The sequence below is a fragment of the Phascolarctos cinereus genome, unplaced genomic scaffold, assembly GCF_003287225.1.
Source record: "Phascolarctos cinereus isolate Bilbo 61053 unplaced genomic scaffold, phaCin_HiC Scaffold_2;HRSCAF=192, whole genome shotgun sequence".
In the NCBI taxonomy this organism is placed as follows: Eukaryota; Metazoa; Chordata; class Mammalia; order Diprotodontia; family Phascolarctidae; genus Phascolarctos; species Phascolarctos cinereus.
Genome location: NW_027555625.1, coordinates 5,462,053 through 5,477,206, shown reverse-complemented (window position 1 = coordinate 5,477,206; position 15,154 = coordinate 5,462,053). Strand labels below are relative to the sequence as shown.

Genomic DNA, 15,154 nt, shown 5'->3' with positions numbered 1-15,154 from the left:
TCGGCGTAGAGCAGAATGAGGGCTCCCTGGCCCAACTGGTGTGTTCTCAGTGCCTCAGTGACGCCTCAGAGGAAGGTGACGGGAAGCCTGAATCACGGCACGAAGCTGACGCTCGTGTGTTTTCTGTGTAGGTTGCCAGTCTTTGTTGGTTCCTATGTTTTTAACGCCACCTCCCTGTGCATCTTTCTGCTTTTGCACCCGGTGACTTCTGGTGTGCTGTTGCTTGGGAGCACGCCATCATGGCTAGTTACAACAAAATAACTTCACTGTTCTTGGTGGTGCATCAGCTATCGTCGGCCTCATTCGTGAAACACTTGGGTTTCTTACTTAAAACCTACAGCGTGGGTTAGTTGTTGCAGTAAATGTGCATGATACGTAGTGGGCAGGGAGAGTCCCAGTCTTGGCGTCAGGAAGACCTGGTCCAAGGTGCCCCCCAGGACCATGAAGTTGTAGCTCCGGGGTCGGGGTTGTGTGCCCTGCATGTAGTGAGGTTCTGCTCATGGCTCAGAGGCTCAGAGAGCCGAGAATGACCGAAAAGACCTTTATCAGCACACGCCATGTGCCAGATGGGCCCAGTTCTGGGGATGTGCATAAAAAGCAGATGGTCTCTGGTTGTCAGGCAGCTTACTTTTTAAAAATAAGCAAATATTCTCCCCCTCGCCCCATTAACAAGCATTTCCACCTACTCCCCCTTCTCCAATTAAAGAATGAAAGCCAAGCCTATTGTAACAAATGGACACGGTGTAACCCGACAGATTGCCGTGTTGGCTGGGTGCACGTGCGTTCTGAGGCCATCCTCTCTCCGTCCCGCGGTGGGAGCACGCCTGTCACGGGCCACACAGCACCTGCAGGGTGGCGTCATCTCTCCACGCAGAGGCCTTGACTCTGTCCCCTGAGATGAACCCTTGATATAATCAGTACCTTTGGTTGATGGGTTCAGTGGAGATGCCTCGTCTTGGTTCACATACCCGGATCCAGCCGTGAACCCTGGACTCTCTATGGTGTGGAGCGACCCCAGCGTGCTCTCTTCAGGGACGTCGTCCAGGGCCTGAAGCCGCTCGGCCAGCCACGGCGTCACACCTCCATCTCGGAGGCCGTGTTTGGTGACTGTAGAACGTATTTTGTTCCTGTAATTAACAGATCATTGCTTTCGTTTTCTTCTGAAGGGCGTCCCTGGAGTTGGCAAGGAGCAGGCACTAAAGCTGGTGCGCACCTTGAACGGGCAGAGTTTACTGCAGAGGTAAAGTTCAGAATGGGCTCAGACACACCTCACTGGCCATGCTGGGTCATGGGTCCTTGTTCCCTGGGCCGGCCTCTTCGGGAGTGGACGCGCTGCTCACTGGGGAGCAGCCTCGTCTAGAAGACCCCTCAGAAGGCGAGAGAGTGGCCAGAAAAGGACCAGGAGGGCGAGGGGCCATGGTCGGCAGAGGCGGGTCTCGGCTTGCTCATCGTGCAGAGGGCATCCCCGAGGGTTGGGGTCCCTGCCCAGGATGCCCTCACACCCAGCTGGGATCTCAGTGAGCAAACATGCTGAGAAGGGGATTCTGGTTCAGGGCAGGGGTCGGGCCAGAGCAGCGGCCACTGAGGGCTCTTCCAGCTCTTTAAAAGTTTTGTTTTGCATTTAAAAAGTTGTTTTATATTCCCAGATTCTGATGTAAAATTCTGCATGTTCAACTAGACTATTTTTTTCCCAATGATGCCTGAGGAACACAGGCTCAAGCCTTCTTTTTTGTTTCCTTTATTTTACTGTACCTCTTGTGACGAGTGGGGTAGCTACGATGACTCCAGTTAGGAATAAACTGTTTCAGTCAAGTCTAGTTGTAGCAGTCTGCTCACAGCCAGCAGCTTTCAAGCAGAGCATTTCAAAGCAAGAAAAGGCAAATGGGACGTGCACCAAGTTATGAGCTCAGTCCAGTCACCTACACAGCGTTGCGTGGTGAAGCACGCACATGCACCAACTTGCCTCCTCTGGGAGAGCCACAAGTAGTAACGTTAAAGAGAAGCCAAGTGCAGTCCCCATCCCAGCAGTCCTAACTCACATCTCACTGATCCAGACGCGTGATGCGTCAGGCCCGAGGCGGGCACTTTGAGCTCCGCTTTCCCTGATACTTACTGTCAGTCTATGAAGGGAAGACGACCTTTTGAAGTCAGTAAATGAGATCGCCAGAAGGTCTGGGAGGAGGCCCCCCTGCTTCTGAGTTCTTTGAGAATCATTTTAATCACGTTTTTCAAGAGAGAAGCCCTGATTTGCTGTTTCCCTGCTTCCCCAGCGGAAGGGACAATTTGAGGGGACAAGAAGGAGGCCGGGTCCTTGGGCCGAAGTAGGGAGGTCAGTGTGGCCTTTGGTCGGTCCAGGACGAGCCTGTCTCTCCTGGGACAGTAGATTTGCCCAGAAGGAGAGCGTCATGAGGGATTTGATTCAGGGCAGTGCGCATCTTCCCTCTGACGTGGACGAGTGAGCCGTGTCTGGCCTAGTTTTCTTTCTGGACTTGGGTGCTCTTGTCTATATAGTGGGGACGCTCTGGACATTCTCTGCTGTATGGAGTTGTTAAGAAAGTAATTTGGAAGTGTGGTGCCTGAGAGAGAGCTGAGTTGCCCAATGTCCTGACCTGCCTTCTCCTTATTGTGTGTTACCTTACCAGGTTTGATCAGTGGAAGGAGGAGTCCGACAGCCTTGACCCACCACCAGTCACAGTTAAAAAGCCAGCTCATTGCTCCGTGTGTGCCCATCCAGGTGGGTGGACTTTTTGGTGTTGTTCAGTCATTCAGTTGCGTCCAATATTTTGTGACCCCATGGGCTGCAGCACGCCAGGCCCTTCTGTCCTCCACTGTCTGTCTAGATTCCTGATTTTCTGGACTCCCAAGCCATTCCTCCTGGGCTGCCTTATCCTGGACCTTTCCTCCGCACCCGGGGCCCCTTCACCCTTGAGCATCCCACCACTCTTGTGATGTTTATCATGCTTATCCCCCCTTTCTCCTCCTGGAGCCTCTGCTTTGTGGAGGGGCCCAAGCTGATCTGCCCTCATTCCTTCCTGGTTTTATGGACATCAAAACTGCCCAGAGTATTGGTCTCAAAAGAGGGTGCAAGATGACCAGTTAGGGAACTTGAGGGGAGCAGCTGTACCCATGGCCCACCTCTCCTGGTCCCCAGGCAGCAGGGCAGGCATCCGTTCCCCACCTGATCCACCCCACTCCCACACAGCAGCCCCTTCTGCTGCCCATGTAAATGGGGGGGAGGGGTAGGGGGGCAGAGAAGCAGAGAGGAGATAGTGAGGCTGTGTCCCTGCTTCTCCAGACCCTTGCTCTCACGGATGTGGGAGGGAGCAGTGTAGGGAAACCTGGGGGTGGGAAAAGTCCTGCATGGGCCTAGGCAGCCTAGAAAGGGGAAAATCCTTCCCTTTGCATGCTGCCTTCCCAGTCTCTTCTCTCCTCCCCACCCTTCATCATCCCCACGGTCTCTAATACTCAGTCCCTCCCTACCTGCCGGTTCCTCCTCTGCTGCCTACAAAACTTAACCAAAAATGACCCATCTTCAGAAGCCCTCACTGGATTCTCCCAAGGCCGGCAGCCGGCAGCCTGTCCATCTCCTTCCCTTCGCAGCTGTCCACTCTCAGGAAGGCCCTTTCCCCTGCTCTCACTGACTCCTCAGTGCTCTGCCCTTGGGCTTCCAAGCTCGTCCCACGGCAGCTGCTTTCTCCAGTCAGCAGAGGCCTCTTTGAGGAGCCAGACCCAATCGCCTTCTCTCATCCCTGCGCCTTCACCGTGTTTTGGCCTTATTGGGCACTCTGGACTTCTCTTCCCAGCTCCTCTAGGTGCCCCCAGAGTCCTGTCCTTGGTGGTGGCTTCAGCCATCATTTCTGCCTCGATGACTCCCCCATCTCTGTCTCCTGCCTTCGCGCAGGCACGTCCATCAGGGTGTCCCGTAGCCATCTCCAAATGTCCACACCAGGCCTCGGGGTCCGTCCCTCTAGCCCTCCCTCTCGGCTCTCCATTCCTGTAGGCACCAGCTTGCTGGCCGTGGTGTCCTCTCTCTTGATCACCCCTTAGCCAGTCACTTGCCAGATTTCATCCCTGAATTCTCTATGACATCCCCTGGCTCTCTCCTTTTCTCTCCGCTCACAGAGCAGCCGCTCTGGGCCAGGCTTCCTTGCCTCTCCTCTGGACTGTGGTGCTAGCCCTCTGAAGTGATCTCCCGGCCCGATCCAGGCCTTCCTCTTCAGCTCCTTTCTGCTCTTCCCCCAGCACCCCTGTACACACCCTGTGGCCCGGCCTTACTGGCCTGTGGCTGTTCCTCACCCCCACACCACATCCCATCGCTCCTCTCTACGTTTCCGTGGGCCGTCCGCCATGCCTGTAGAGGTCTTCCTCCTCGCTGCCCTCCCTTAGCTTCCCTGGCTTCCTGTAAGACTTGGCGCACATACTGCCTCCTCCAGGAGGCATTTCCCCATCTATGAGGCCTTCTCCTCCCAGGCTACCTGGGGCAGCCTAGAAAGGGGAAAATCCTTCCCTTTGCACGCTGCCTTCCCAGGCACTTCTCTCCTCCCCACCCTTCGTCATCCCCACGGTCTACTCTGTGGGAGGGCAGTGTCTGTCTTTTGCCTCTGTCTGCGTCCCCAGCTTTCAGCCCAGTGTCTGGCCTCCGGCAGAGGTTGAATGAGACCTCGTGGTAGATTACTGAATTGATCCTCATTTCATCTTTTTAAAACTCTGTTTTTGTGTATGTTGTATGATGTACATAATATATCACTACAGGAGTAATGTATGTAACGTATTAATAAATACACATCTGTTGGGGGCGTGCGCTCAGAAATTTTTTTACTGGTAGGGGTGCACCATCAAAAAAGTTTGGAGAACCTGGCTTAGAACATAGGATCAGAGTGAAAGTAGCGTGAGGTAAGACCAACCAGAGACTTGGGGAGCCAGATGTTGGATGTTCTGGGGTTTAGAAAACTGGCGAAGCTTACTTCTGTTTTCCTTTGAAATTTGACATAAATTCCTGGTAAAAATTAGATTCTCCAAGGCAAAAAATTAGCATTAAAAATCAGTCTTTGTTTTGAATCTGAGACAGACATATTTTAATTTTTTCTTTTAAATCTCAGTACCCTAATTAAGATGTTTGTGGGTGTTGTATGCATTTTGATAAATGAAGTTAGATTTGTCTGGAGTAACCATTTGGAAGTGGTCAGCGACCTGGGGGCTTGTATCTCCTTGCAGGCTCCCCCAAGGACCATGAGCGTAACGGGTGCAGACTGTGTGGAAGCGAGAGACACTGTGAACCCCACGATTACGAGTACCGCTGCCTTTGTGAGTGGCATTGCACGGAGCACAGAAGACAGCAACGCACAGCTGAGGATGGCATCAGGAAGTAGGTCGTTTCTCTTTCTCCCCGTGAGACCTGTTCACCGCATGGGGCGTCTTTTCTATGTGGCTCGGTCACCTTTGGCCGTCCCTACAAGGGAAAGTCGGATTATGCTCAACTCACCACACCTTAGAGGTGGCCGGGGAGGGGTAATGGCTTCCTCTTGAGGTCAGGTGCAGCCCAAGACGGAACTTGTGCCAGCGTGAAGGACCCTGGGAAGCGGTTTGATAACAGTGACCCCCTATAGCTAGCTCCCAGGGGGGACGCTGAGCCCTGCCCTCAGGACTTTGATGCTGTGATGAGCCAAGCTTCTCCAGCCCCTCAGCTGATTCCTCCCATGTGGAGGTGGCCTTCCCAGGTGGCCTGCACAGCGGCATCTCCTCTTGTCACCATGCATTCATTAAGCACTGCTGTGTGCCAGGTACTGTGATAAGGATACAAAAAGAGGCAAAAGATGGTCCCTGCCCTGGGGGAGCTCAGAGTCGAATGAGGAGGGCCACGACCCAGCTCTATGCGGGGTAGACAGAGGATGATTAAGAGGGAAGGCACCAGAGTTGGGGGGTTGGAGCAGGCTGCCGGCTGAAGAGGGAATGTGAGTAGGGACTTGAAGGAAGCCAGGAAGCTCAGTGGTCAGAGCAGAGGAGGAAGAGAGAATGCTGGAGCCCAGAGATGGAGCTTCTTGGTGGTGGGACAGCCGGCAGGCCAGGATCAAAGAGTGCCTGGGAGGGTGTAAGGGCTCAGACAGCCAGACAGGAGGAGAAGGCGGTGACGAAGGGCTCCAGAGGCCAGACAGAGCATTTCATATTGGATCCTGCGGGTGTTGGGCAGCCTCAGGAGGTTAGACTAGGGAGGGACGGGGTCAGATCTGCATGTGGCTGGACAGGGGATGGGCTGGCAGGAGGAGGGCCCTGAGGCAGGCAGAACCCCAGTAGCTGCTGCCGTAGTCCAGGCGTGAGGCTCTGGGGGCCTGCACCAGGGTGGGGGCAGGGTTTGAGGAGAGAAGGGGGCCTAGTGGGGAAATGATACAGAGGTGAAATCACAGGCTTTGGTGACCTTGGATATGGGGGTGGGGGTGAGAGAGTGTGGAGTCCAAGGCAACCCCTGACTTGGGAGCCCGAGGGACCGGGAGGAGGGGGATGCTGTGGACTGTAATAGAGAAGGCAGGAGGAGATGGGCTGGAAGGGGATCGTCTGAGCAGGTACAGGGGTCTGCCTTGGTCAGGAGTGAGGTTGGGTGAAGGGGGAGAGGGGCCAGGGGGACCTGAGTGATGGGAGAAGAGGGAGCCCACGGTGAATGGCCTGTGTTTACTGTAAAATAAGAGTTGGGAGTGAGCTGAGAGTGGGGGGAGGGGGAGCCACAGGGGCTTGAGGAGGGGTGAGAAGGTTCAGGAGAGGGAAAGAATGGGGAAGGTACAGTAGGATTGCCTGGTAGCAGTGAGGGCCCCAGGGAGGCCGTGCAGCATCGACCTGGAGTGGACCGCTCAGGGTGGCCACGTGTTGTCTCCACTTTCATTCAGCAGTATATGTGTAGATGGTAATAATACTAGCTGACGTATATAAAGCACCTACTATGTGCCAGGCCCACACTTTACAAATATTATCTCAGTGGATCCTAGGAGGTAGGTGCTATTATTATTATTCCCATTTTACAGATGAGAAAACCGAGGCAGACTGATTTAAGTGACTTGGCCAGGGTCAATCACATAGCTAGTGAGTGTCCGAGGCTTCATTTGAACTCAGGTCTTCCTAGCTCCAAGCCCAGCACTCTAACCACAGAGCCACCTAGCTGCCTAGAAGCGAGGGCAGCAGAGAGGCTGAGGCTGGGCAAGGTGAGATGAGGGGGAACTCCAGAGAAGAGGGTCATGTAGAATGGCCCTGGCTCACCCAGGGTCGGGGGTGATAGAAGAGGGTGTGCTGACCACAATGCCAGGGGTTGTGGTCACATCAGGATTTTCACAGTTTATGAGCATGGAGGTGGTGCTTCGTGGGTGACCGGAGGGAGGACCGGCTGCATGGGTGGCCGAGAGCTCGCAGGGGATGAGCAGGCTGAGTGTTGGGATGGTTCAGGCCCCCAGGCTGAGGGCAGGAGTTGGGGAGCAGGAAAGACAGTGAGCCGGGAACTGACCTCCCTGAGGAAGCCCTCTTACACTTCTGACCTCTTGGTGGGCTCGGGCCCAGTCTCTGGGACTGCCCATGTGAATCCAGGTGGGCCTCCGTATTCTTGCCTCTGAAGTGGGCACTGGGGGGCTTGGTTGGAGTCTCCCTGAGAGCACCTTGTCTTCTCTGGCCTTCTATTGGAAGAGGGACGCCAGCCCTGCCGGGAGCAAGGATCGTTTCTCTATGGGCCGGCGGCCAGGGCATCCGTACCAGTGTTTATTGGGGCCGTTCCCTGCTACATCTTCCCTGATTTCCATGGTTTCTTCAACTTCATTTGGCCCCGAGGGGGAGGCACGGGGGGTACTGCACCTACCTGCCCCAGGCCCAGAACTGCCGGGACCCACTGTTGATGGGGCCACATTTGATGGCCCCTGCCCGGGAGGCTTCACGCCTGGCTGGGAGCCTCTGCCGGATCTCGGTCTTGAAGGGCCCCAGAGGAGGCACGTCCTTCAGAGAACAGCCAGATGATCCCCCAGCGTTTTCAAGTGTTCACAGCTCCTCCGCCACTACAGCCCTGTGAGAGAGGTCACCAGAGCGTGAGCACCCCGTTTTTCCCGTGACCGGTTGGAGGGTCGGAGAGTTGAGTTGACCTGGCCGCAGAGGTCTCACACCCGCCCTGCGCTCCCACTCCGGCTGGGGCCCTTTCCCTTGCGCGTCTCTCCCCAACACGGAAGTGACCGTCCATTGGGGAGGGCTCTGGCCTGGGCAGCTGAGGATGCTGAGAGAGGGCCGGCCTCTCCCTGACACCCTCTGACCTTTTGGCTTGTGCCTCATTTCCAGGAAAGCTTGCAGTTGCGAAGGATTCCCATTCCACGAGGTAACAACCAAGCCGGGCAATGACACGTTTATTCCAGGGAGCTCAAGTCAGGCAAAATCCTGAAGTCCTGTTCTCTTTCTTCCCCTCCACCCCTTTCTAGGTTATTCGAGAATTCCAGTTGTGCAAGGACAGATTGACGAAGAAAATCCTCTGCCAGAGACCTGACCTATTATCTTTTCAGGTATGTTCAGGGGCAGCGTGACTTGGTCCGTGCCCAAGAAGGTTAGTGGCTGAAGAGGAGGCAGGATGGGCAGAGCCTGGCCCGGCCCCCACGGGCTAGCTCTGTGCTGCCTCTTCTGCGTTCCTCAGCGCCAGTGAGCAAGTGTTTGTAAAGTGCTCTCTGTGGGCCAGACACCAAGTGCTCCAGGATGGTCTACACAAGCCAGGAAAACCCCACGCCTAGCAGAGCTTTGTGCATACGAGTTTAGGTGAACTTGCTGTCTCCTCCCGTAAACAGTCCCTTGGCATCGGGCAGCTGACCCCAGAGGAATTCGCCATTCAGTTGGCCTCTTCACTGGTCAGGGCCCCAGCGCCTGCCCTCCCATTGGCAGCCCTTCCTAGAGTGGGAGTCCTCAAGGGCAGGGACTCGTGCCCAGCCTAGTTCCAGGCACACGGCGAGCACCTCATCAGTGCTCATTGGCTGACCGGCTGGCCTTGCGTTCACCCAGATGCTCCCTGGAGGTAATGCTAAGTCCATGTTGCATTTGATTGGCTTTCCAGGTATTTGCTTTGGAGAAAATGGAGTGGCCCAGGCACTACACATGTGAGAAGTTAATGGTGCTTTTGACACATCACGACATGACGGAGAGGAAGTATGGCCGGCTAGGTCCCGGCCAGCTGCAGCCAGTGCGGTAGGGGGCTCGGGCTGGGGCCGGGGCAGCTGAGAGACATCTCTGTCCTCTTCTCCTCCTGGAGGGCTCTGAGCTCCCACTGGGCCGGGCCGGACAGCTCCCGTTGGGAGCAGGAGCCTTGGGTGCATGGTTGCGCCTGGTGTTGGGCCTGCCCTGAGAAAGGATCCATGGGATCATTCCTGGGCCTGGCCTGGGTCGACAGTGGGAGAGTCCACAGATGCACTCCAGGAGTCTTGGGGGGTGGAGCATAGTCCAGAGCCAGCCTGAGGAGGGACAGGAGGGGTCGGGAGACCACGGCTCAAATGCCCATGCTGACGGCACTGGTCGCTTCACCCCTGCCTCAGTTTCCTCATCTGTAAAATGGTAGTCACAGGCCTTGTACTCTCTCATAGTAACAGCTGGCACAGAGACATATGTGGTACTTTAAAAGAGACAAACGGCTTTTCATAATCACCTCATGGGAGCCTCCCCACAGCCCTGTGAGTTTGGGCGTCCCAGGAACACTTCATTTTCCAGATGAGGAAACTGAGTCTGAGAGAGCTAAGGTGACTTGGCCAGGGCCACTTAGCTAGCAAAGGTCAGAGGAGGGATTCACAGTCTCTCATTCTGATCCCTAGACCCAGCTGTGATGTCACCTGTCCTCACACATAACCCACCAACTGCTGTGGTTGCAATTAAAATCTGCAATAAAGGGAAACTGAGGCATGAAGGTCTGCACACAGTCGGTTTATTAGCAAGGCTAGTGATTGCCAATAAAAAGGACCCAAGGTGCGCCTGACAGCCAGAGCAGCTCTTTTCTACCAAAAATGTTAACTAAAGGAAGACTGATGGGTCTGATGGCGGGTGGGTGGTCACTGGGCTTGGCTCAGAGCAGATGTCGCGTGGCCGGGCAGCTCCTCCCTTCCTCAGTGAGCGGAGGGGCAGATCTTGTGGCCTAGCTACCTGAGTCTGAGCCATCTGTAGCATCGCCGTGATCAGTCGTGTGAAGTAAAGGGGGGATGAAACAGAAGGGGTTGGCCCAGGGCCGCGGTCGTCCCTGTGCCGAAGGGCGAATCTTTTCAGGGCGTATGTGGGTGGACAGCTTTAGGTTGCAGCGTCATGGTTTACTGCATCACGTGTGCAATTCATCCCCATGGCATTTAGTGGAGCTCCTTCTTCTTCCCAGAATAACCCACACACGCATCAGGAACGGCATCCCTTGTTTTGAGATCCAGTGGCAAAAGCCAGGTGCGTGTTGGCGCCGCGGGCGATCCTTGGGGCTTCCTGCCTTTGCCTGCTGGGCAGGAGGCTCTGAGGGTCAGGGACATGCTGCAGACCTGGGGCCGCAGCCCCTCCCCATCTTGTCCTACTCACAGGAATGGTGCAAGGGTGTGGTTCTGAGGAGTGAGAAGGGGGGATCGCTTCTGTCCTGCACAGTCTCCTTTCCTTCTTTGTCCTCTCTGGTCCCGTGTGCTGTTGCCCTGCGCTGTTTTGCTCAGCCAAGACCAGAGGTGTCCCCCAGCCCCTTGTTCATTTCTCGCAGGTCTGCCTGTTTCTGCCCGTGTGTCTGTGTGTGCTGCCCTCTCCCTGACTGCCTGCGGGCTCCTCTGCCTCCTGTCCTCTTTCTCCTCCTCCTCTTCTTTCAGGGCCGGCCCTCCCCTCTCCTCATCTCCTTTCTGCTCTGCCTGTTCCTCATGGTGGGCGTTTGTCTGTCTACATGTGTGTGTCTTGTTTGTCTGTGTATATGCACCCAATATACATCTGCACGTGTGTTTTCATAGGTTTCTATCCGCATGTGTGTGCGTGTGCATATGTATGCATGTGTATATTTGTGCCTGTGTATCTGTGTGTGCTGCCCTCTTTTGACCGGATTAGAACCAAGGGGAGCTGTCAGCAGGCCCCTGGGAAGGAGGAGAGGGGGGCTGCCTCCCACAGTCCATGACTAAGATACCACCACCCCTATCCCCCTAAACCATGTTGCCAGAACGGGCCTGCTCTGCCTGGGGCCTCTTTGCTCACAGCCCAAGCTCCTGGGAATGTGCTGTCTCTGTCTCTGTCTGTCTCTCCCTCTCTCTCCTCTCTCCCTCTCTCTCCCTCTCTCTCCCTCCTCTCCCTCCCTCTCCCTCCCTCTCCCTCCGTCTCCCCACCCCCACCCCCTACATCATCCCCAGGGTCTGTGCCCCGGCAGCGTCAGATCCCCGGGCTCAGCATTGGGCACCACAGCTGCTGCTCTCTTCCTGTGTGCCCTTGAGCGAGTCACCTCATGAGCCTTGGCCTCAGTTTCCCCTTCTGTAAAACAAGGTGATTAGGCAGAATGAATCTTCAGGTTCCTCATAGCTCTGAAATTCTGTGATTCTGGAGCAGAGCATTAAGGGGGGGGGGCAGAGGCCTCCTGCGCAACAGGGATCCAGCTGGGAGGCCAAGGGGAAGAAGGACTGAGGGAGAGCTGGCCAGGCACAGGGGTGACACTTGATGACCACACTGGCCTCGGCACAGCTGTGATGCAAGAGAAGGGAGGATTGTGTGGCCATAAGGGCGTTTCTGGGCCCTGTCGGTGGGTGCCAGTGCCACCATGGGGTGAAACGGGGGCAGCTGTGGTTACCAGTGTGGCCATTGGCAAGAGGACTAACAGACCTCGCCCAGCAGGGTCCTGTGGAGATGAGCAGGGGGGGAGGGGAGGTTCAGGGAGGGTGGGACAGTGCCCGCGAGGCTACCGCCAGCCTTCCCACCACTGCGTTTCAGAGCACTACGTGACGGCCGCTGAAGCTGCCCCTGGCGCCGGTCTCCAGCCAGGGCCGCCTGTTGTGATCACGGTGGAGGAAGCCGCCTTATTCGAAGCTGCCTACCCTGACACGGTCGCCCAGTACCAGAAGCAAGTGCTGGAAAGCCGGGGGAAGAAGTCCAGAAGTGAGTCTGGAGGCAGAAGGTGTCGGGCTGGGCTCGGGAGGGGTCAGACAAGCCTTCATTCCTGTTCCCACCGGCGTGGCAGGCCTGGCTCACTTCGGTCTGCACTGTGTGGGATGAAGGCTCGCCGGGCCAGGGTCAGCCAAGCTGAGCTAGTACCAAGTCTCCGTGAGGATTCCAGACTGCCACTCTCAAAGCAGGAAGGCCAGGGTTCGAGTCTTGCCTCAACACATCCTGGCATGTGACTCTGGACAAGTCACTTTGTCTCCAGTGCCCCCAGCAGCCCCCAGACCAGAAATTACCGGGCAGGTCTCTGCCGGTGTTGGCAGAAGGAGCTGTATCTTTCAGTGAAGCCCCTGCCCCTGGCTCTCTGTACTCTATAGAAGGCTCCCTCCCATTATCTGTGTACATGGGGCCTTTATGAAGGGAGGCAGAGTCCCGAGTTAGGGTGCTCCCAGTGTGTGACCTTGGACGAGTCATTTCCCATCTGCCTGGGCATCTTCTGTAACAGGAGGAAGTAACTGTGTGATGTCCCAAGGCTGGTCCAAGCCTGACCTTCTCAACTGTAGCGAATCTCAGTCTTACAGAACCGTTGGGGAGCTCTAGAGCTGTTGGTCAGAGCCGTGGTATATTTGGTGCTAGGTCCCTGCGCGGGAGCCCAAGCCCCAGTTATGAGCCTGCTGCCTGATCGGTTGTGATGGCCACGGCCAGGACTGGCCAGAGACCCCCCAGTTCCGTTGTGTGCTTGTTTGCTGTTGCTTTTCCTGATTTCATTTCTGTTCCTTCACAGGCAAGAAAAGCACGTCTAAGGGAGGGGATCTGCCAGCATTGGAGGAGGTGGCTAACCTTCTGTCCCATGTGAAACTGTCCCGTGAAACAGTGCCTGAGCAGCTCTTCAGGTCAGATCTGAAGATGGCTCATGAAGATAAACGGCAGCGGAGACCGACCCCAGCAACAGACAGCTGGCTTTGTGTGGGGGCTGCCTTGAATGCGGAGGCCCAGCAGCCCCCCGCCCCTGCCCCTCCGAGATCTGGGACCACGCAGCGCAGCATTGCCAGTGATTGTTCATTGTCCACGTCTGAGCATCAGGACGATAGCGCGGTCATCGAGGACCTCCAGCTGAGCTCCATTGACTGGGAGGGCACCTCCTTCAGCACTTCACCAGGTGCACAGGCACCCACGACTTCTGCCCGCCCCTCAGACCCTGGCAGGGACCCTGGGCAGCTCTGTCATGCAGCAGTGTCTGGTATAGGAAGTACCTGTGACAGCCCCCAGAGCGCTGGCCCTTCCAGAGGCCATTCAGCGCTGAGTTTGAACCTTCTGCCTCTGATGGAGCGAGTATGTGCCCAGGCCTGGGAGCAGCCCCGGTCCTCCTCCCCTCTGGATGGGTGTCCTACCCCCTGGTGGGATTGGAAGCCTCGTCACTGCAGAGGATAGAAGGAAACCTTGCTGCTAAAAGCAGGGCCTCTTCTGAGCCCCAGCAAACTGATCGTCGTCCACCGGGTGGTCTCCCAGTGTTTGGTTTGCAAAATGGCCAGAAAGAATCTGACTTGGTGCCCAGCAGAGCACCATTCCTTCAGGAGAAGCCTACAGTGAGCACTTGTGTGCCCTACATCCCAAGGAAAGCGGCAAGGAGGCCCACGGGCCTGGAGCACGTGCAAGTTCAGCCTGAGTCTCAAACTGCCCCAAAGAGAGTCCCCAAAAAGAGTGTTTGCCTCCCCTGCAGCCCTTCTGATGAGGAGAATGAGCCGGCCAGCCAGGATGAGAAGTGCCCCCATCCAAAAGGGAAGCCGTGGCCTCAGCAGCGCCCCCGTGTCTGCCCGTGGACCAGCGTCCCCAGGCCGGACCCCAGAGAGGCTGGTGAAGGGGCCCAGGTTCCCCGGTCAGCCGAGGCCACAGAAGACCCTCCACGATTGGCTCTGTTCGCATCTCCAGTCTCTCCTGGAGAAGAGAAAGATGTCAGTCTCGTTTTGGAGAGCCCTCTTCCTTTGGCTCAGAGATTGAAGCTAAAATTCCAGAGCAGTTGACAAAGCCATGCAGCAAGTACATTGTGTCTTGTCTCTTCTTTGTTGCTAATGTCTGCTGACCTGAGTCCAGGCTGGAGGTGTCGGCCTGGAGAGAGGCCAAAGCAAGGGTATGGGCACTGCGGGGGTGGCTTCTGGATAGTGAAAATATCTATGAACTCTGTGACATTATCAAGATTCATTTGGGGAAATGGAGGTATTCAGATTGAGTCTAAATTAAGCTGGGGGCCGAAGGAGGAGGGAAGGAGAGGCTCAAGAATGTAGCCTTTCCTGTTCCTGTTCCCAAGTTGGGAGAGAGCAGCTGCCGCCACCGTGCTGTGGCTTCTGCCCGACCTAGGGATGGAGGGGACCAGAGCTGTCCTGGAGTTGTCCTGGAGCTGTCTTGGCTCCAACCTGGAGCCGTCCTGGCACCAACCTGGATTCGTTCTGGAACTGTCCTGAAGCTGTCCCAGAGCCGTCCCAGAGCCATCCTAGGGCTATCCTGGAGCTGTCCTGGAGCCCTCCCTAGAGCCGTCCTAGAGCTGTCTTGGAGCTGTCCAGGAGCCCAGGAAGCTCAGGGCTGGGGGCCAGGCAGCCCCAACGCTGTCCCTCTCATTGGGAACCCAGAGCAGCAGGCCCGCGACATGCACTGTGAACCATCCTGTTGATTCTCTGGTCGCCGTCTGACGAGGGGCCAACCCAGGGATCTTTCCAACAGTTACACTGGGAGCCAGACTCACCTTTCCATAACCGCATCTCCTACTTGGAATTTCTTTTTGTATGTGAAAGTAATTAAACTACATTTTAAACGTTTTGTTAATTCATGGTTTTTACTAATTCAGATCGCACCTCCCCAAATGTATATGTAAAAATAGCTTATGCGATTGAACACGTCTAACCTGTATCAAGCTGCTTACTGTCTCAGAGAGTGGGGAGCTGAGAGAGGGAGAGAGAAAATTTGGAACTGAAAACTTTTTTTAAATGAATGTTTAAAATTGTCTTTCCGTGTACCTGGGGGAAAATAAAATATTATTGAAAAAGAAATATCATAAGAAAAAGAAAAAAATGGCTGAAGCCCAGAGTCA

At 55.7% G+C, this 15,154-nt stretch overlaps 1 protein-coding gene across 1 annotated transcript in view; it reads left to right on the top strand.

Annotated features, from left to right (window-relative positions):
• GEN1 (GEN1 structure-specific endonuclease) overlaps positions 1-14,889 on the top strand; it is a 28,057-nt gene extending 13,168 nt beyond the window's left edge. The window contains 10 exon segments of the mRNA XM_020967427.2: positions 1,167-1,240; positions 2,643-2,734; positions 5,215-5,365; positions 8,296-8,332; positions 8,433-8,513; positions 9,053-9,183; positions 10,349-10,410; positions 11,905-12,069; positions 12,857-13,468; positions 13,471-14,889. Coding sequence (XP_020823086.2) covers positions 1,167-1,240; positions 2,643-2,734; positions 5,215-5,365; positions 8,296-8,332; positions 8,433-8,513; positions 9,053-9,183; positions 10,349-10,410; positions 11,905-12,069; positions 12,857-13,468; positions 13,471-14,093 — 2,028 coding nt within the window. The 3' untranslated portion in view covers positions 14,094-14,889.
• Positions 14,890-15,154: the final 265 nt, after the last annotated feature.